Source organism: Somniosus microcephalus, chromosome 21 (assembly GCF_052327205.1).
Source record: "Somniosus microcephalus isolate GS21.2 chromosome 21, FLI_Smic_1.0, whole genome shotgun sequence".
Lineage (NCBI taxonomy): Eukaryota > Metazoa > Chordata > Chondrichthyes > Squaliformes > Somniosidae > Somniosus > Somniosus microcephalus.
In genome coordinates this window covers 77888138-77909536 of record NC_141007.1, presented here as the reverse complement: position 1 = coordinate 77909536, position 21399 = coordinate 77888138, and the positions used below count along the sequence as shown (strand labels likewise).

The window sequence follows — 21399 nt, the reverse complement described above, 5'->3', positions numbered from 1 at the left end:
GCCAAAATGCATCACCTCACACTTCTCTGTATTAAATTCCATCTGCCACTTGTCTGCCCATTCTGCTAGCCTTTCTATGTCCTGTTACAGTCGATTGGCATCATCGTCACTGTTTGCCACAGCCTTAAGTTTGGTGTCATTGGCAAATTTAGAAATTCTACACTGTATTCCAATATCCAGGTCAATTATATATATCAAAAAAAGCAGTGGCCCCAGCACTGACCCTTGGGGAACACCACTGTCTACCATCCTCCAGTCTGAAAAACAGCCATTTACCACAACTCCCTGTTTTCTGTCCTTAAGACAATTCCTTATCCAAGCTGCCACTGACCCACCTATTCCATGAGCCTCAATTTTGTTAACCAGCCTTCTATGTTGTACTTTGTCAAATGCCTTCCGAAAATCCTGCAGACAACATCCATTGCATTCCCTTCATCAATCCTGTTATTTCATCAAAAAATTCAATTAGATTAGTCAAACACGATCTGCCTTTGACAAATCCGTGTTGGTTCTCCTTAATTAGCTTAAACCTCTCCAAGTGCCCGTTAATTTTTTTCTTGATTGTTGTTTCTAAAACTTTACCCACTGCTGATGTTAAACTGACCGGCCTGTAGTTACTAGGATTGTCCTTACACCCTTTCTTGAACAATGGTGTCACATTTGCCACTTTCCAATCCTCAGGCACCTCCCCCTCATCTAGGGAAGATTGGAAAATTATGGCAAGCCCTTCCGCTATTCTCCTCCTCCAATTCCCTTCGCAACCTGGGATGCAAGCCATCTGGACCAGGCGACTTGTCCACTCTAAACATACCCAGCCTTTCTAGTACATCCTGTCCATCAATTTTCACCCCTTCCATTGCTTCTACCTTTTCCACTTCCACCGATATTTTGTCAGCATCAATGCGTCTCACAGCTTGAGGAATAAAATGGGAATGAACATTCAGACTGTTCAGAAATGCCCCAAGGCCCTTTACCCAGGGGAATGGACACCAATGAGTAAAGTTAACTGAAAGCATGGTTAAAGAGGTAGGTTTTGAAGGTGCGGAGACAGAATGACAGCATGCAATAGCTAAAGGCTCTGTCACAGCTGGAGCAGTCTGGTGTGGCTGGCCCTCTGCTTGCCATGTTCCTTTGGCGCGAGGTCAGGAGGAGGTCACCGTGTGCTCTAGCTCCAGTACAGGGCCCTGTGCCACCCTATATTCCATCATCCAATAATGCAAAAAGAATGTTACAATTAACATTTTAAAAGGCAATTACATTTTAAACTAGTAATCCTTTGTATTATTTTACTCAACTTTTATTTTTGGAAGTTGAAACTCCCTTTTTTCTTCCAGATTGTCATTTGGTGCATAGTACGAAGAAACCATCTGCAGCAAGGACTGCAGCAAACCTGCTCCCTGATTGCCCCAGTGTTTTCACAAAACCAGCTCACAGCTGACTCACCATTTCTCCCAATGGCGGTGATCAGTATTTTAGCACGAGGGACTGCGAGCAGAGTCCATCTTCCAGTGCCCTGAAGTTAGCTATTTTTTTTGATTTTAATGGATTAACCAACTCAATCTACAAAGCTAACCTGGGCTTCTAAACACAAAAGAAACACAGGATACTGTGGCAGTTCGCTGGATACATGCTGCACTCAATGCACTGACACCACTTCAGCCAGTGTAACATGCACAAATCCAATTTTCATTTGTACTTTTCCGTGTAAATAGGTCAACGTCAGATTAAATGCAGATGCATTTACATAAAATTACTCGGAGCGTAATTTTGTTGGGAATGCTGTGGGAGCAGACTTAATGCTCGCACAATAATAGATGTGACGTTCCATCTGCAAGTACATCCCGCGAGCCATCCTTCAGAGAAGCACTCATTACTTTAACTGACGGATTTAGTCAGTTCATATGTAATGGCATCAATGAGATATCTGTTATACTGCCTGCAGTGCTCAAGCCCCTCGTTTCACACTGGTCTCGAGGTTTGAGGGTAACTGCCTGCAACAGTGCAACCCAGCTTAACTAAAGATAAAAAGACCTGCATTTCTATGGCGCCTTTCATGACGTCCCAAAGTGCTTTAAAGAGTCACAGAATGATACAGCACAGAAGGAGGCCATTTGGCCCATCGTGTCTGCACCAGCTCTTTAAAGAGCTATTCAGTTAGTCCCACTCCTCTGCTTTTCCCCCACAGCCTGCAAATAGTTCAAGTATTTATCCAATTCTCGTTTGAAAATTATTATTCAATCTGCTTCCACTACCCTTTCAGGCAATGCATTCCAGACCGAGAGAGGCGCACCTGGAGGGAGCACAGCGAGAGCGGTGCAGTTAAAAGGAGCATTCCCGAGCGGCAGGAGTCTGAGACCGGAAGGAGCGGACCTGGGGGGAGCGGAGCGGTTAAAGGAGCGGCAGCAACTCAACAGAGGCAGTTTTTGAAAAAGTGATGTCAGAGTAAAAAAAGGTGACATCGGCAGAAGGGAAGGAGCTGATTGTTGAGTAGCTGGTGAGTGTATTTTTTTTTAAATTTATAAGTTTATTTCTGCTAAGTTAGTTAATAGCCTATTAAATAGAGGGAAAGAGCTGATTGGCGAGTAGCTGGGGAGTGCTTTTTGTTAAGTTTTAAGTTTATTTCTGCTGGGATATTTCATAGTCTATTAAATAGAGGCATGGCAGGGCAGCTCAGTCCCGTGGAGAGCACATCCTGTGCCATGTGGGAAGTCCTGGACGCTTTGCGTAGCCTGGACGACCACATGTGCGGGAAGTGTCGCCAGATACAGCAACTCGAGCTCCGGGTTTCGGAGCTTGAGCGGCGGCTGGAGTCACTGTGGTGCATCCGCGAGGCTGAGAGTTACGTGGATAGCACGTTTCTAGAGGTGGTCACCCGGCAGCTTAAGAGTATTCAGGCAGAGAGGGAATGGGTGACTGCCAGACAGAAGAGGACCACCAGGCACGTAGTGCAGGAGTCCCTGGAGTGCACCGCGATCTCCAAGCAGTATTCTGTTCAGAGTACTGGTGACAGCAATGGTTCCTCTGGGGAGTGCAGCCAGAATGAAGTCCACGGCACCACGGGTGGCTCAGCTGCACGGGGTTTGGTGGGGGGGGGGGGGGGGGGGGGAAAAGAGAGAGAGAGGAAAAAAAGAGGGGAAGAGCAATAGTGGTAGGGGATTCGATAGTTAGGGGAGAAGACAGACATTTCTGCGGCAGTAGACGTGACTCCAGGATGGTATGCTGCCTCCCTGGTGCCAGGGTCAAGGATGTCCCTGAGTGGCTGCAGGACACTGAGGGGGGAGGGTGAACAACCAGAGGTCGTGGTCCCTAACGGTACCAACGACATAGGCAGAAAGAGGGATGAGGTCCTGCAGGCAGAGTTTAGGGAGCTAGCAGAGATTAAAAAGCAAGACCTCAAAGGTAGTCATCTCCAAATTACTCCTGGTGCCATGTGCTAGTGAGAACAGGAATAGGAGGATAGAACAGATGAATGCGTGGCTGGAGAGATGGTGCAGGAGGGAGGGCTTTATTTTCCAGAGGCATTGGGACCATTTCTGGGGAAGGTGGGACCTGTACAAGCCAGTTGAGTTACACCTCAACAGAGCCGGGACCAATATTCTCGCGGGGAGGTTTGCTAGTGCTGTTGGGGAGGGTTTAAACTAGCTTGGCAGGGGGATGGGCACCAGCATATAGGAGTAGAAGAGGAATAAGGTGCATAAAAGAGTGAGTGTGTTGGGTAGTGCTAGAGGCAGTAGTAATACCATATTAGATAGGAGCAGACTAAGAAAAATGGGTTTTGAATGCATGTACGTAAACGCAGAGTGTGGTGAATAAGGTTGGTGAGCTACAAGCACAATTAGCCATGGGGCACTATGATGTTGTGGCAATAACGGAAACGTGGCTTAAAAACGGTGAGGACTGAGCACTTAATATTCAAGGATACAAGGTGTTCAGAAAAGATGAGGAAGGAAAAAAAGGGAGGTGGGGTGGCAGTGTTGATTAAGGAAGACATTGTAATGTTGGAAAGGGAGGATGTTCTTGAGGGGACAAGGACAGAATCCATTTGGTTAGAGTTGTGGAGCAAAAAGGGTATGATCACACTATTGGGGGTATTATAGTTCTCCAAACAGTGAGAGGGAGGTACAGGAGCAAATTGTTGTTTAACACAAATCTGCAGGGAAAGCGCAGAGATATGCAAGAGCTATAGAGTGGTGATATTGGGGGACTTTAATTACCCAAATATTGATTGCGATAATGTTAGGGTAAAGGGAAAGGAGGGGGAAGGAGTTTCTGAAATGTGTTCAGGAGAATTTCCTTGACGAATATGTTATTGGCCCAACGAGGAAGGAGGCATTGCTGGATCTGGTGCTGGGCCAGTTCGACCACGTGTCTGTGGCCGAACACTTGCGTTCGAGTGATCATCGTATCATAAGATTTAGATTAGCTATGGAGAGGAGCAAGGAACAATTTAGAGTGGAACTTCTAAACTGGAATACGGCTAACTTCAATGGGATGCGAAAGGATCTAGCCAGGGTAAAATGGAGCCAAAGACCGACAGGAAAAACTGTAACGGAACAATGGGTGATCTTTAAGGAGGAGGTGTTCCAAGTACAGGCAAGGTACATTTCAACAAGAGGGAAGGGTAAGGGAACCAAAGCAAGGGCTCCTTGGATGACGAGGGAGAACCAGACCACATACAAGAAGTTGAGAGTGGAAGTGAAGATGAAAATAAGATTGGCAAAGAGAGAATGAGAGTAGAATGGCGGTTAACATAAAAGGGAACCCAAAAATCTTCTACCGGCATGTAAACAGTAAGCGGGTAACAAGAAGCGGGGTGGGGCCTATTAGAGACAAAGAAGGTGATATATGCTTCCTCAGTCTTAGGCAGTCCCTCAGAACCGAGGATGACTTGCTTCCACATGAAAAATGAGTTCTCAGGTGACTGATGAGTCCAATGCGGGACCTAGTCTCTGTCACAGGTGGGGCAGACGGCGGGTGGGTGGGGTGCTTGGGTTGACTTGCGCTTCGCTTCCGCTTGCTCCTGGTGAAGAGACTCGAGGTGTTCTGCACCTTCCCGGATGCTTCTCCTCCACTTTGTGCAGTCTTGGGCCAGGGATTCCCAGGTGTCAGTGGGGATGTTGCACCTTTTCAAGGAGGCTTTGAGGGTATCCTTGAAGATATATGCTCAGAGGCACAGGGCAACGCTAGAATACTCAATGAGTACTTTGTATCAGTGTTTACTAAGGAGATGGATGCTGACAAAATATCGGTAGAAGTGGAAAAGGTAGAAGCAATGGAAGGGGTGAAAATTGATAGACAGGATGTACTAGAAAGGCTGGGTATGCTTAGAGTGGATAAGTCGCCTGGTCCCGATGGCTTGCATCCCAGGTTGCGAAGGGAATTGGGGGAGGAGATGGCGGAAGGGCTGGCCATAATTTTCCAATCTTCCCTAGATGCGGGGGAGGTGCCTGAGGATTGGAAAGCGGCAAATGTGACACCATTGTTCAAGAAAGGGTGCAAGGACAATCTTAGTAACTACAGGCCGGTCAGTTTAACATCAGTGGTGGGTAAAGTTTCAGAAACAATAATCAATGAAAATATTAACGGGCATTTGGAGAGGTTTAAGCTAATTAAGGAGAACCAACACAGGATTGTAAAAGAAAGACCGTGTTTGACTAATCTAATTGAATTTTTTGATGAAGTAACAGAGGATTGATGAAGGGAATGCAATGGATGTTGTCTACATGGCTTTTCGGAAGGCGTTTGACAAAGTACCACATAGAAGGCTGGCTAACAAAATTGAGGCTCATGGAATAGGTGGGTCAGTGGCAGCTTGGATAAGGAATTGTCTTAAGGACAGAAAACAGGGAGTTGTGGTAAATGGCTGTTTTTCAGACTGGAGGATGGTAGACAGTGGTGTTCCCCAAGGGTCAGTGCTGGGGCCACTGCTTTTTTTGATATAAATAAGTGACCTGGATATTGGAATACAGTGCAGAATTTCTAAATTTGTTGATGACACCAAACTTAAGGGTGTGGCAAACAGTGATGATGATATCAATTGACTGCAATAGGACATAGAAAGGCTAGCAGAATGGGCAGACAAGTGGCAGATGGAATTTAATACAGAGAAGTGTGAGGTGATGCATTTTGGCAGAAGGAACAGGAAGAGGCAATATACACTTAATGGCACAGTTTTAAAGAGTGTGCAGGGACAGAGGGACCTGGGAGTTAATGTGCATAGGTCCCTGAAGGTGGCAGGACATATTGCGAGAGTGGTTAGCAAAGCATATGGGATCTTGGGCTTCATAAATAGAGGTATTGAGTACAAAAGTAGAGAAGTTATGCTGAACCTTTATAAAGCGCTGGTTAGGCCACAACTGGAGTACTGCATCCAGTTCTGGTCACCACATTTTAGGAAGGATGTGAAAACTACAAGGACAGGTTGGAGAAGCTGGATTTATTTTCATTAGAGCAAAGGAGGTTGAGGGGTGATTTGATAGAGGTGTATAAGATTATGACGGGTTTGGATAGGCTAGACGGGGAAAGGCTGTTCCCACTAGTTGATGGACACACTCAATGTGTTCAAGGCGAGACTGGATAGGCACTTGAGGGAAATAAACTTGCAGGGCTACGGGGATAGAGCGGGGAATGGGACTGACTGGATTGCTCTACAGAGAGCCAGCACGGACTCGATGGGCCGACTGGCCTCCTTCTGTGCTGTTATGACTCGATGACTTCATATGATTCAGTGTATAGCCAATGAAGGACTTTTGAAGTGCAGTCACACTGTTGTAATGTAGGAAACACGGCAGCCAATTTGCACACAACAAGCTCCCACAAACAGCAATGTGATAATGACCAGATAATCGGTTTGTTTTTTAACAATGTTGATTGGGGGATAAATATTGGCCAGGACACTAGGGAGAACTCCCCTCCTCTTGTTCAACTGTAGTGGCATGGATACTTTTACATCCACCTGAGAGTGCAAACTAGGCCTCGGTTTAATGTCTCATCTGAAAGACTGCCCCTCCGACAGTGCAGCGCTCCCTCAGTACTGCACTGGGAGTGTCAGCCTGGATTTTGTGCTCAAGTCTCTGGAGCGGGCCTTGAACGCACAACCTTCTGAATCAGAGGCGAGACAGAGAGTGCTGCCCACTAAGCCAGTTAACAGCTTAAAGCAGACTTTCTCCCTACATCCATTACAAACCCCAAATAAAAAGCAGAGTTTCACTCCTCCAGACAGAATCCAGCAAAGCACAGCAGACGGGCACAGAACAGTGTGTGTTTGGAACAAGATATCAAGGTAAGCAAATCAAATTAGAAAATTAAAGACGCTAGTAAAAAGCCCCAAACTCTGCAGAACTGGAAAAACAAATATGAAACACACAAGAAAGCAGTTATTTCGTGTAAGTGAGCCATATTTGTCTAACAATTTGAATTGAACAGTATATTTGGCTTCATGTAATTAAAATTCCCTTCAACATAACAACTTGTATTTACATAGTGTATTTGATGCAACAAACATCCCAAAGTACTTGGGAGAGCGGTGGACACTGCAGGAAGTTAGGGAAAGTGAGAGAACAGTCACAGATGTGGTTTTTAAAACATAGAAACATAGAAGATAGGAGCAGGAGTAGGCCATTCGGCCCCTCGAGCCTGCTCCGCCATTCAATGCGATCATGGCTGATCATCAAAATTCAGTACCCTGTCCCTGCTTTCTCCCCATACCCCTTGATCCCTTTAGCTTTAAGAAATATATCCAACTCCTTCTTGAATATATTTAATGAACTGGCCTCCACCGCTTTCTGTGGTAGAGAGTTCCACAGGTTCACCACTCTCTGGGTGAAGAAATTCCTCCTCATTTCTGTCCTAAATGGCCTACCCTTTATCCTTAGACTGTGTCCCCTGGTTCTGGACTCCCCGACCATCGAGAACATCCTTCCTGCATCTAGTCTGTCCAGTCCTGTCAGAATTTTATAAGTTTCAATGAGATCACCTCTCATTCTTCTAAACTCCAACGAGTATAAGCCCAATCGACCCAATCTCTCCTCATACGTCATTCCTGCCATCCCAGGTATCAGCCTGGTGAATCTTCGCTGAACTCCTTCCATGGCAAGAACATCTTTCCTCAGATAAGGCGACCAAAACTGCACACAATACTCCAGATGTGGTCTCACCAAGGCCCTGTACAACTGCAGCAAGACATCCTTGTTCCTATACTCAAAGCCTCTCGCTATGAGGGCCAACATACCATTTGCCTTCTTAACCGCCTGCTGCACCTGCATGCTTACCTTCAGCGACTGGTGCGCAAGGACACCCAGGTCTCGTTGCATTTCCCCTTCTCCCACTCTATTGCCATTTAGATAATGGGCCAGCAATTCCGGTCCAAACGTGTGAGTACTGACAGTGTACTCACGCGTGGGCCCGTTGGAAGTGCCGGATTTCAGCATGCACAGCGCATGCGCGGGAAACCGGCATTTCCTCCAAGGGGTTCAGAGGTCCAACGCGTGCGCGCAGGACTCTGCGCGCACGCGTTGAACTTCCTTCTTTTTGACAGGTTTGCCCGTGTGCAAGGGCCTGAACTTTTTAGACATATAAAAAGGAGGCGTAATGACTTGATTCTTGAAGGTAAGTGGTCTATTATTTAAAATTATAACATTTTTTCCACAGCTTTATTGTTTTCAAGGACTTTACAGTGAGCTAAGTTTATTTTTAGACCCGATTTCTTAAAAAATTATTTTTTTCAAAAATTTGATTAATTGTTTAAAATAGTTTTTTAAAGTTATTTATAGTTTATTTAATTATTGGGATGTTTTTTAAAATTTTATTTAAAGTTAAACTAGTCTTTTGGGCGCCCGTACTTTTCATGAGTTTGACAGTTCTTACTATCAAACGCATGAAAGAAGTTTCCCCTCCCCTGATTGGCTGCACAGTGCTCACCTGATCCCAGCCGGCACATCGCACTAACTACGCCGCTGGATCAGGCAAGCACATCGCGCCGACATCTGAACCGGGCCAGTGACAGGAATTCCAAGCAGGCCCAGGCTTCAGATGTCGGCGCGCTGGGCGAGTGCACATCGGGGGCTTGCACGCGCGGCAAGCCCCCGATCCTAATTTCTGGCCCATTAATCTGCCTTCCTGTTTTTGCCACCAAAGTGGATAACCTCACATTTATCCACGTTATATTGCATCTGCCATGTTTCTGCCCAATCACCCAACATGTACAAATCATCCTGGAGTTTCTCGACATCCTCCTCACAGCACACACGCCCACCCAGCTTTGTGTCGTCTGCAAATTTGGAGATATTACATCTAGTTCCCTTGTCTAGATCATTAATATATATTGTGAATAGCTGGGGTCCAAGGACTGATCCCTGCGGTACCCCACTAGTCACTGCCTGCCACTCAGAAAAAGACCTGTTTATTCCAACTCTGCTTTCTGTCTGCCAACCAGTTCTCTATCCAAGTCAATACCTTGCCCCCAATCGCATGTGCCTTAACTTCACACGCTAATCTCTTATGCGGGACCTTATCGAAGGCCTTCTGAAAGTCCAGATACACCACATCCACTGGTTCTCCCTTATCTATTTTACCAGTTACATCCTCAAAAAATTCCAGTAGATTAGTGAAGCACGATTTACCTTTTGTGAATCCATGTTGACTTTGTCCGATCCTGTCACTGTTTTCCAAGTGCTCTGCTGTTACATCTTTTATAATGGACTGTAGCATTTTCCCCACTACCGATGTCAGGCTTACCGGTCTGTAATTCCCTGTTTTCTCTCTACCACCTTTTTTGAATAGTGGGGTAACATTAGCTACCCTCCAATCCATGGGTACTGTTCCAGATTCCATCGAACGTTGGAAGATGATCAGCAATGCATCTACTATTTCTAGGGCCACTTCCTCAAGTACCCTAGGATGTAGATTATCAGGCCCTGGGGATTTAGCAGCCTTCAATCCCATCAATTTCCCCAACACCATTTCCCTACAAATACTGATTTCTTTCAGTTCCTCCCTTTCATCAGACCCTATGTTCCCCGGCATCTCTGGGAGGTTATTTGTGTCCTCCTTTGTGAAGACAGAACCAAAATATGTATTTAGTTGGTCTGCCATTTCTTTGTTCCCCATTATAAATTCCCCTGATTCTGACTGCAAGGGACCTACGCTTGACTTCACCAATCTTTTTTGCTTCACATATCTATAAAAGCTTTTACAGTCAGTTTTTATGTTCCCTGCAAGCTTACTCTCATTCTATTTTCCCCTTCTTAATTAATCCCTTTGTCCCCCTTTGTTGAATCCTAAACTGCTCCCAATCCTCAGGTTTACTGCTTTTTCTGGCCAATTTATATGTCCTCTCCTTGGATCTTATGCTATCCCTAATTTCCCTCGTTAGCCATGGTTGAGTCACCTTTTTTGTTTTATTTTTATGCCAAACTGGGATGAACAAATTCTGTAGTTCATCCATGCGGTCTTTGAATGTTTGTCATTGCCTATCCACTGTCAACCCTTTGAGTGACATTCCCCAATCAATCCTACCCAACTCGCACCTCAGACCATCGTAGTTTCCTTTATTTAAATTTAGGACCCTAGTCTCTGAGTCAACGACTTCATTCTCCATCTTAATGAAGAATTCGATCATATTATGATCGCTCTGACCCAAGGGGCCTCGTACAACAAGATTGCTAATTAATCCTTTCTCGTTACATAATACCCAGTCAAAGATGGCCTGATCTCTGGTTGGTTCCTCGACATATTGGTCCAGGAAACCATCCCGTAAACACTCCAGGAATTCCTCCTCCACAGTATTGTTACTAATTTGGTTAGCCCAATCTATATATAGATTAAAGTCACCCATGATGACTGCTGCGCCCTTACTGCACGCTTCTTTAATTTCCCTTTTAATGCCATCCCCAACCTCCGCCTTACTGTTTGGAGGTCTATATACCACTCCCACTAACGTTTTCTGCCCCTTAGTATTTCTCAATTTTAGCCATACAGATTCCACATCATCAGAGCTAATATCCTTCATTACAATTGTGTTAATCCCTTCTTTAACCAGTAATGCTACCCCACCTCCCTTTCCTTTTTGCCTATCTTTCCTGAATATCGAATACCCCTGGATGTTGAGTTCCCAGCCTTGGCCATCCTTGAGCCACGTTTCCGTAATCCCAACCAAATCATATTCGTTTACCTCTATTTGCGCAGCCAATTCATCCACCTTATTACGAATGCTCCTCGCATTAAGACACAAAGCCTTCAGGCTTATTTTTTTTAATGCTCTTAGACCTATTAGAATTATTTTTTTACTGTGGCCATGTTTGATTTAAACCGTTGATTTCTCTGACTGCCACTTTTGTTTTTCTCCTTCCTTTCTTTTGCTTTTATCCTGGTTTCCCTTTGCTCTGTCCCCCTGCTCAGGTTCCCAACCCCCTGCCATCTTAATTTAAACCCTCCCCCAGAGCACTAGCAAACACTCCCCCAGGACATCGGTTCCAGCCCTGCCCAGGTGCAAACCGTCCGGTTTGAACGGTCCCACCTGCCCCAAAACCGGTTCCAATGTCCCAGGAACTTGAATCCCTCCCCGTTGCACCATTCCTCTAGCCACGTATTCATCTGAAATATCCTTCTATTTCTACTCTGACTAGCACGTGGCACTGGTAGCAATCCTGAGATTACTATCTTTGAGGCCCTATTTTTTAATTTACCTCCTAACTCCCTGTATTCAGCTTTTAGGACCTCATCCCGGTTTTTACCTATATCGTTGGTACCTATATGCACGACAACTGGCTGTTCACCCTCCGCTTCCAAAATGTTCTGCAGCCGCTCTGAGACATCCTTGACCCTTGCACCAGGGAGGCAACACACCATCCTGGAGTCTCGTTTGCGGCCGCAGAAATGCCTATCTATTCCCCTTACAATAGAATCCCCTATTACTATAGCTCTACCCCTCTTTTTCCTCCCGTCCTGTGCAGCAGAGCCACCCCTGGTGCCAGGCTGCTGCTGCCTTCCTCTATTAAGCCAACCCCCCCCCAACAGTACTCAAAGTGGTGCATCTGTTTGAGAGGGACATGTCCACAGGGGACCCCTGCACTACCTGCCTGCGCCTAGTACTCTGCCTGTTGGTCACCCCTTCCCTTTCTGCCTGTCCAACCTCTACCTGCGGTGTGTCTAACTCCCTAAATGTGCTATTCACGACGTCCTCAGCATCGTGAACGTTCCAGTATGCATCCAATCGCAGCTCCAGCGCCGCAATGAGGTCCATCAGTAGCTGCAGCTGGATACACTTCCTGCACACGTAGTTATCAGGGACACAGGAAGTGTCCCCGAGTTCCCACATAGCGCAGGAGGAGCATACCACGTGGCCGGGCTGTCCTGCCATGACTTACCCTGTAATTAATTGAAATTAAATTAAATCAAATCAATCCCACCAATTACACTACAGTTAAATGGTTTACCAACAGTCCCCGCTACACCAGAGAGACCTTAATAACTATAAACCATAGCGTTAAAGTTTAAGAGAGAAATACTCACCAACCAATCACTTACCTGCTTTCTGGGGACGTCACACTTCGATTACTTTTTACTTCTCTCCCTCCCTCCCTCTGAGCTCGGAGATTAGTAAGCCTACCTGGTCTCGGAGCCGCTTTTTAAACTGCCGCCGCTCAGCCGCCTCGTTCCCTCGTTTTGAAAAGAAAATTCTACTGCATAGGGACATGGCAGCTCAAGGCATCATCACCAAGGATTTGTGGGGGGCTGGGGGGGGGAAGAATCAGCGGTGGAAGTGACGTGGGACTAGGCAGGATATGCAATTGACTGGAGTTGGAGGAGTGAAGCCTGTGTGCTGGGACTGATGGCGGTCGCCAAAATCCTGACATTACAACAGAGTCCCTCAGTGCGTCAGCCAGTGGCTCAGTTAGTAGCACTCTCACCTCCGAGTCAGAAGGTTGTGGGTTCAAGTCCCACTCTATAGACTTGAGCATAAATATCTGAGCTGGCACTCCAGTGCAGTGCTGAGGGAGTGCTGCACTGTCGGAGGTGCCGTCTTTCAGATGAGACGTGAAACCGAGGCCCCGTCTGCTCTCTCAGGTGGACGTAAAAGATCCCATGGCACTATTTAGAAGAGGAGCAAGGGAGTTATCCCCAGTGTCCTGGCCAATATTTATCCCTCAACACCACAGAAACAGATTATCTGGTGATCATCACATTGCTGTTTGTGGGAGCTTGCTGTGCGCAAATTGGCTGCTGCGTTTCCTACATTACAACAGCGACTACGCTTCAAAAGGCACTTCATTGGCTGTAAAGCACTTTGGGATGTCCGGTGGTCGTGAAAGGCGCATAGAAATGCAAGTCTTTCTTTCAATGCATGGTTCTTCACCAGTCTGAGCTAACACAGGTGTGACATTTATGCGGAGATTAATTTTTGCAGTCAGTTAACAGGGAAGAGGAAAGCCGTATGGACTGCTTCCTTCATTTATTCCCAACCGCCACCTTTACAGGAGCAAGACGGTTGTCTGCTGCCTTGACATTGAGGACCATACGCAGGAACACTTAAAGGTTAGGCCAGCTGAGTCCGAACTGTGCAGAAGTGTATATCTGTTCAGTGTATTTGAAAGAGCAAGTGATTGAGCTGAGCTCCTGTGCTGGCTGATAAAATTCCTGCACATCTGGATACAGTTCACTGATCGCAATCACAAGTCAACAAATCATAAATTTGCAACAGCTAGGTCCAATTTAGATGTTTGGCTCTCAGCACCTGGATCTTGTACTGGGTGCCCAAACAAGGAGGACGTGGGTTACAATATCCTGCAGACAACCGCAATTAATGGCTGGCAGGTTTCTTCTGATTTAAAGCCCACGGACCAAAAATATATTTGGCCTGGAGTGCAAGCAGCACAGCAGAAGCAGCAGTAACCAATAACTTTTCTGTAATTGAAGATGTGAATAGTGGGGAAAATAATTTTTCAGAAAAAAAAGACTGCCAAGTTTTACCTGTTTGAATTTTGGAGGCAGACTCCAACCATAGGCCTGAATTCGCCCATCGTCTTTCTGGACATGTGCCTTGACCTGACGATACTGCTCCCTCTTCTGCTCCCTGCGCGTAGCTGAAGTATTCTCACTGCCACTAACAAATAATAAAGTTAATTCAATTCAATTTTATTTGTCATATATGCAGCAGACGTGTGTACTGCACAATGAAATGTTGATTTTTACGAGTCCTCCCAACATTGGAATAAATATGGCATAACAATGATAAAATACTAATAGAAATACAGAAATAAAAACAACAGCAATAAATAATAATAAATTATACGTTCATGAGTCTTATGGCCTGGGGGTAGAAGCTGTTTCGAAACCTGCTGGTACGAGACCGTATGCTTCGGTATCTCTTACCGGACGGGAGCAGGGCGAAGAGGTTGTGGCTGGGGTGGCTCGCGTCTTTAATGATTCTCAGGGCCTTCCCCCGGCACCTCTCTGGGTAGATATCCTGGACAGCAGGTAGTTTAATTCCTATAGTATGTTGTGCAGCTTTCACCACCATCTGTAGAGCCTTGCGGTCTGTGGCGGTGCAGTTGCCATACCAGGTAGTGATGCAGCTGGACAGGATACTCTCGATGGTGCACCGGTAGAAGTTGGTGAGAATCTGGGGGGCCATTCCAAATTTCTTCAGTCTCCTGAGGAAGAACAGGCGTTGGCATGCCTTCTTCGTTACGATGTCGATGCATGACACAATGCAACTGCTGCTTCACCACTTTAACCTTGTGTGAGAAGCAGCTAATATTTTTTTAATGATTTTAAACAGCATCTATAATTTCCCTCCCTTTTTTTCTGATGGACAGATAACCAGTTCCATTGCTACTCGGCAAACAGCCCACTGGGAGAGGAGCAAGGGTTGGCCTTAGAATTTCCGATCCCTCCTCTGTACAGAAGCATTTGGCCTCTGCTCAACAACGCTGACAGATCAACAGCTTACTGTGTGGGAGACTGGTACAAACCCAAGTGATGCCACTCTGTGCTTTCCTTTTCCAAAAAGGCAAGTTGGAAATTTACAAGAAAAACCATGTACCTCTGGCAGTGCATTCAGTATCTGATCGCGGTATTGTCTGGTCCTGATGGTATCCCTCCCATCACCCGCAACATATGTGCCTCCAAACTTGGCCCCGTCTTACACCAGCTCTTCAATCTGCCCCACTCCCAGTTCCTCTGACCCTGCCACCTATTTGGCCTTCCTCGTTACAGAAGCTGCTGTTAATTCTCAAATTATCCATTGCCTTGAACGTTCTGCCCTAATCCATGACCAGCTGTACGGTTTACAGCACAGCCATTGCGCTGGTGATCTCATTATTTATGCTGCCCACCATTGGAAGTCTACTTCTGAATATTTTGGTAAATCCTCCACCATTGCCATGGTTATCTCCGAAGTCTGACAGGATGAGACACCAGACAACCATCATATGGACTCCCACTAAAGCTACGTCAAGGCTGTCAAATCATCTTAGAGTCATAGAGTTATACAGCACAGAAAGAGGCCCTTCGGCCCATCGTGTCCGCACTGGCCATCAAGCCCTGTCTATTCTCATCCCATTTTCCAGCACTTGGTCCGTAGCCTTGTCTGCTATGGCGTTTCAAGTGCTCATCCAAATGCTTCTTGAATGTTGTGAGGGTTTCTGCCTCTACCACCCTTTCAGGCAGTGAGTTCCAGATTCCAACCACCCTCTGGGTGAAAAAGTTTTTCCTCAAATCCCCTCTAAACCTCCTGCCCCTTACCTTGAAACTATGCCCCCTAGTTATTGACCTCTCTACTAAGGAGAAAAGTTCCTTTTTGTCTACCCTATCTATACCCCTCATAATTTTGTACACTTCAATCAGGTCCCCCCTCAGCCTTCTCTGCTCTAAAGAAAACAACCCCAGCCTGTCCAGTCTCTCTTCATAGCTGAAACGCTCCAGCCCAGGTAACATCCTGGTGAATCTCCTCTGCACCCTCTCCAATGCAATCACATCCTTCCTGTAGTGTGGCGACCAGAACTGCATACAGTATTCCAGCTGTGGCCTAACTAGCGTTTTGTACAGCTCCATCATAACCTCCCTGCTCTTATATTCTATGCCTCGGCTAATGAAGGCAAGTATCCCATATGCCTTTTTAACCACCTTATCTACCTGTCCTGCTGCCTTCAGGGATCTATGTACATGCACACCAAGGTCCCTCTGATCCTCTGTCCTTCCTAGGTTCCTACCATTCATTGTGTATTCCCTTGCCTTGTTGGTCCTCCCAAAATGCATCACCTCACACTTTTCAGGGTTAAATTCCATTTGCCACTGTTCTGCCCATCTGACCAACCCGTCTATATCGTCCTGTAGCCCGAGGCTTCCCTCCTCGCTATTTACCACTCCACCAATTGTCGTGTCATCTGCGAACTTACTGATCATACCTCCTACATTCATATCTAAATCATTAATGTACACTACAAACAGCAAGTGACCCAGCACCGATCCCTGCGGTACACCACTGGACACAGGCTTCCAGTCACAAAAACAACTTTCGACCATCACCCTCTGCCTCCTGCCACTATGCCCTTTTTTTCCTAATCCATTCTTGTATATCCCTTGACATCCAGGGTTCCCTAGACTTGTTGGTCCCACCCTTGACCTTTACGGGAACATGTTGGCGCTGTACTCTCTATTTCCTTTCTGAATGACTCCCACTACTCTGATGTGGATTTTCCGACAAGTAGCTGATCCAGTCCACTTTGGCCAGATCCTGCCTTATCATATTAAAATCGGCCTTCCCCCAATTTAGAACCTTTATTTCCGGTCCATCTTTGTCCTTTTCCATGACTACCTTAAATCTCACCGAATTATGGTCACTGTCACCAAAATGCTCTCCTACTGACACTCCTACCACTTGCCCAGCTACATTCCCTAGAATTAGGTCCAGTACCGCCCCCTCTCTTGTAGGACTTTCTACATGCCGACTCAAAAAGCTCTCCTGGATGCACTTTAAGAATTCTGCACCCTCTAAGCCTTTCACACTCTGAATATCCCAGTTAATATTGGGGAAGTTGAAATCCCCTACTATTATTACCCTATTATTTCTACACTTCCCTGAGATTTGCCTACATATCTGTTCCTCTATCTCCCCCGGACTGTTTGGGGGCCTATAGTACACTCCCAGCAAAGTGCTTGCCCACTTTTTGATTTTAAGTTCTACCCATATGGCCTCATTAGAGGAACCTGCTAAGATATCATCCCTCCTTACAGCAGTAATTGACTCCTTGATTAATATTGCGACACCCCCTCCTCTTTTACACCCCCCTCTGTCTCGCCTGAAGATTCTATACCCCGGAATATTGAGCTGCCAGTCCTGCCCCTCCCTCAACCATGTCTCGTGATAGCAACAATATCATATTCCCATGTGTTCATCAACACCTTCAATTCATCTGCCTTACTCGTAAGACTCCTTACATGAAAATAAATGCCATCCAGCCTTGCCATACTCCCTTGTGCCGTTACATATTTGCTCTGCCTTCCAGACGGACTTGTTTTTTTCCTCTATATTTGGCTGTGCATCACTCCCTACTATAGCTCCACTCCGTATGCCAACCCCCCTGCCAAGTTAGTTTAAACCGCGCCCCGCCCCCCCCCAAACAGCACGAGCAAACCTCCCCACAAGGATGTTGGTCCCGTTCCGGTTCAGGTGCAACCCGTCCGACTTGTACAGAAACAGACCCAGTGATCCAGGAAACTAAAGCCCTCCCTCCTGCACCAACTCTTTAGCCACGCATTCATCTGCTCTATCCTCCTATTCCTATACTCACTAACATCTTATATGTGCTATAGTTATTGATTCGTGTTCATTTGTCGATTATCTGGCAGTTTCTTGTGGGTCAGTCCTTACTCCCACTCTGTTCCTTCTTTATATCAGTAAGTTTCTCAAATCACAAACCAACACCAGCTTCTCCTTCGCTGAGTCCGCCCTGCAACCAATGTCCTTCACATCACACCGTGCTCTCCGCCTCGATTCCTTATCACAGTGCTCTCAGCCTCGATTCCTTCGGATCACACCGTGCTCTCCGCCTCGATTCCTTCGGATCACAGTGCTCTCCGCCTCGATTCCTTCAGATCACAGTGCACTCCGCCTCGATTCCTTCAGATCACAGTGCTCTCAGCCTCGATTCCTTCATATCAGTGCTCTCCGCCTCGATTCCTTCAGATCAGTGCTCTCAGCCTCGATTCCTTCAGATCACACCGTGCTCTCCGCCTCGATTCCTTCAGTGTTCTCCGCCTCGATTCCTTCAGATCACACCGTGCTCTCCGCCTCGATTCCTTCAGATCACACCGTGCTCTCCGCCTCGATTCCTTATCACCGTGCTCTCCGCCTCGATTCCTTCAGATCACACCGTGCTCTCCGCCTCGATTCCTTCAGATCACACCGTGCTCTCCGCCTCGATTCCTTCAGATCACACCGTGCTCTCCGCCTTGATTCCTTCAGATCACACCGTGCTCTCCGCCTCGATTCCTTCAGATCACACCGTGCTCTCCGCCTCGATTCCTTATCACCGTGCTCTCCGCCTCGATTCCTTATCACCGTGCTCTCCGCCTCGATTCCTTCAAATCACACCGTGCTCTCCGCCTCGATTCCTTCAGATTAGTGCTCTCAGCCTCGATTCCTTCAGATCACACCGTGCTCTCCGCCTCGATTCCTTCAGATTAGTGCTCTCCGCCTCGATTCCTTCAGATCACACCGTGCTCTCCGCCTCGATTCCTTCAGATTAGTGCTCTCCGCCTCGATTCCTTCAGATCACACCGTGCTCTCCGCCTCGATTCCTTCAGATCACACCGTGCTCTCCGCCTCGATTCCTTCAGATCACACCGTGCTCTCCGCCTCGATTCCTTCAGATCACACCGTGCTCTCCGCCTCGATTCCTTCAGATCACACCGTGCTCTCAGCCTCGATTCCTTCAGATCACACCGTGCTCTCCGCCTCGATTCCTTCAGATCACACCGTGCTCTCAGCCTCCATTCCTTCAGATCACACCGTGCTCTCCGCCTCGATTCCTTCAGATCACACCGTGCTCTCAGCCTCGATTCCTTCAGATCACACCGTGCTCTCAGCCTCGATTCCTTCAGATCACACCGTGCTCTCCGCCTCGATTCCTTATCACCGTGCTCTCCGCCTCGATTCCTTATCACCGTGCTCTCCGCCTCGATTCCTTCAAATCACACCGTGCTCTCCGCCTCGATTCCTTCAGATTAGTGCTCTCAGCCTCGATTCCTTCAGATCACACCGTGCTCTCCGCCTCGATTCCTTCAGATTAGTGCTCTCCGCCTCGATTCCTTCAGATCACACCGTGCTCTCCGCCTCGATTCCTTCAGATTAGTGCTCTCCGCCTCGATTCCTTCAGATCACACCGTGCTCTCCGCCTCGATTCCTTCAGATCACACCGTGCTCTCCGCCTCGATTCCTTCAGATCACACCGTGCTCTCCGCCTCGATTCCTTCAGATCACACCGTGCTCTCCGCCTCGATTCCTTCAGATCACACCGTGCTCTCCGCCTCGATTCCTTCAGATCACACCGTGCTCTCCGCCTCGATTCCTTCAGATCACACCGTGCTCTCAGCCTCCATTCCTTCAGATCACACCGTGCTCTCCGCCTCGATTCCTTCAGATCACACCGTGCTCTCAGCCTCGATTCCTTCAGATCACACCGTGCTCTCAGCCTCGATTCCTTCAGATCACACCGTGCTCTCCGCCTCGATTCCTTCAGGTCACACCGTGCTCTCAGCCTCCATTCCTTCAGATCACACCGTGCTCTCAGCCTCCATTCCTTCAGATCACACCGTGCTCTCAGCCTCCATTCCTTCAGATCACAGTGCTCTCCGCCTCGATTCCTTAAGATCACAGTGCTCTCCGCCTCGATTCCTTCAGATCACACCGTGCTCTCAGCCTCGATTCCTTCAGATCACAGTGCTCTCAGCCTCGATTCCTTCACATCACACCGTGCTCTCAGCCTCGATTCCTTCAGATCACACCGTGCTCTCCGCCTCGATTCCTTCAGATCACAGTGCTCTCAGCCTCGATTCCTTCACATCACACCGTGCTCTCCGCCTCGATTCCTTAAGATCACAGTGCTCTCCGCCTCTATTCCTTCAGGTCACACCGTGCTCTCAGCCACGATTACCATCAGTGCAGTGGTTGAATCACTAATCTTAATGATTTCTATACCCTTCAATAGGACAAGGAAAATCTTGTTTCTTGTAATTCTTCAAAGGCAGTGTCTTCGTGCCTCTTGCAGGTCTAACCAACAGCGAACACCACTTAGGTGAATGAAGACTAAGGGGGTGGCCAATCAATATTCTTGCCTTCATCATCGCCCCGACCTCAAATGGAACTCTTTTGTTGCTAAAGCCTACTCCAAAAAGCTTGATTTCCCCTTTCTTCCATCAACAACTCAAAACTCTCGATAAAGCCCGTCTATTCAAGACTTGAATTCTGTTTCCATATCCAAACAGACTCTTCAAGATCCACTCTTGCACTCCTGAACAGGATACAAGAGAAACCTGCTCAGCAGATAGGAGGTTCATCTCTCACCTCCAGCTCCATCTTCTCTCACCGCTGCTTTCTTGCTTCTCTTCACTGATAATATAGTCAATGCTCATCTGAGCTTCCCTCTCTTGTTCCTTTTGAAGTCCCAAATACACTGTCCTACAAGCTCTTCCTTTCCTTACATCCTCAATGTATTAAAATGAAGACCCATCGCATCACCACCTATTGCAACTCATTCTTCCCAGGACCTCGAGACGATGGAACTCATCTCCCTCATTGATTTCTTCCTACAATCTGCAGGCATTTAAAACCCACACACTGTCACCTAATCACTCCTTCCTGATTTGCATCATCATCTTCTCTATTACTCTTTTCAATATTGGTGGTGTGCTGCACAATGGGTCTTGGGCCTTTCACTTATGTTTCACAACTTCTTAAAATTAAAAAGATAGTGCACAATGGAGCCGTACAAAACAGAAGTTCACAGGTTTGATCCCTGAACTGCGTTAAATTTGCTGATCCCAAATTAGGCAGCTACAAGTGACTGCTACAAGTGACCCCCATACTAGGAAATGGGTGAGGGGAGGAAAGAGTTATCATCATGGGGTCCCCTCTCCGAATCATTGTCCAGTGACCCTTTGCTGGAACATGCATGTGTAAGGACATTGAGTGATGGCAGGCTCAGGCTCCTCTACAATGCTGTCCTTAGTCGAATTGATGCCGACACTCTCCACCTAGGCTCACAGACAGAGAATGGCCACTTGGGCCAGAAACTAGTGCTCATGGAAGCCCATCACAGCACGAGTCAACACTTTCAGGAGAGCAAGGGCGGAAAACTGGGCGCAAAGCAATAAATCTTAGAAATATGGCAACACTTA

General features: G+C 47.0%; 1 protein-coding gene across 6 annotated transcripts in view; it reads right to left on the bottom strand.

Annotated features, from left to right (window-relative positions):
* The window catches only part of LOC147102990 (C-Jun-amino-terminal kinase-interacting protein 4-like), a 243550-nt gene that overhangs the window by 30606 nt on the left and 191545 nt on the right, over nt 1-21399 (bottom strand). For all 6 annotated transcript variants that reach the window (XM_085964001.1, XM_085964002.1, XM_085964003.1 and 3 more), the window contains one exon: nt 13969-14101. In XM_085964001.1, coding sequence (XP_085820127.1) covers nt 13969-14101 — 133 coding nt within the window. The remainder of the gene's footprint in view (nt 1-13968; nt 14102-21399) is intronic.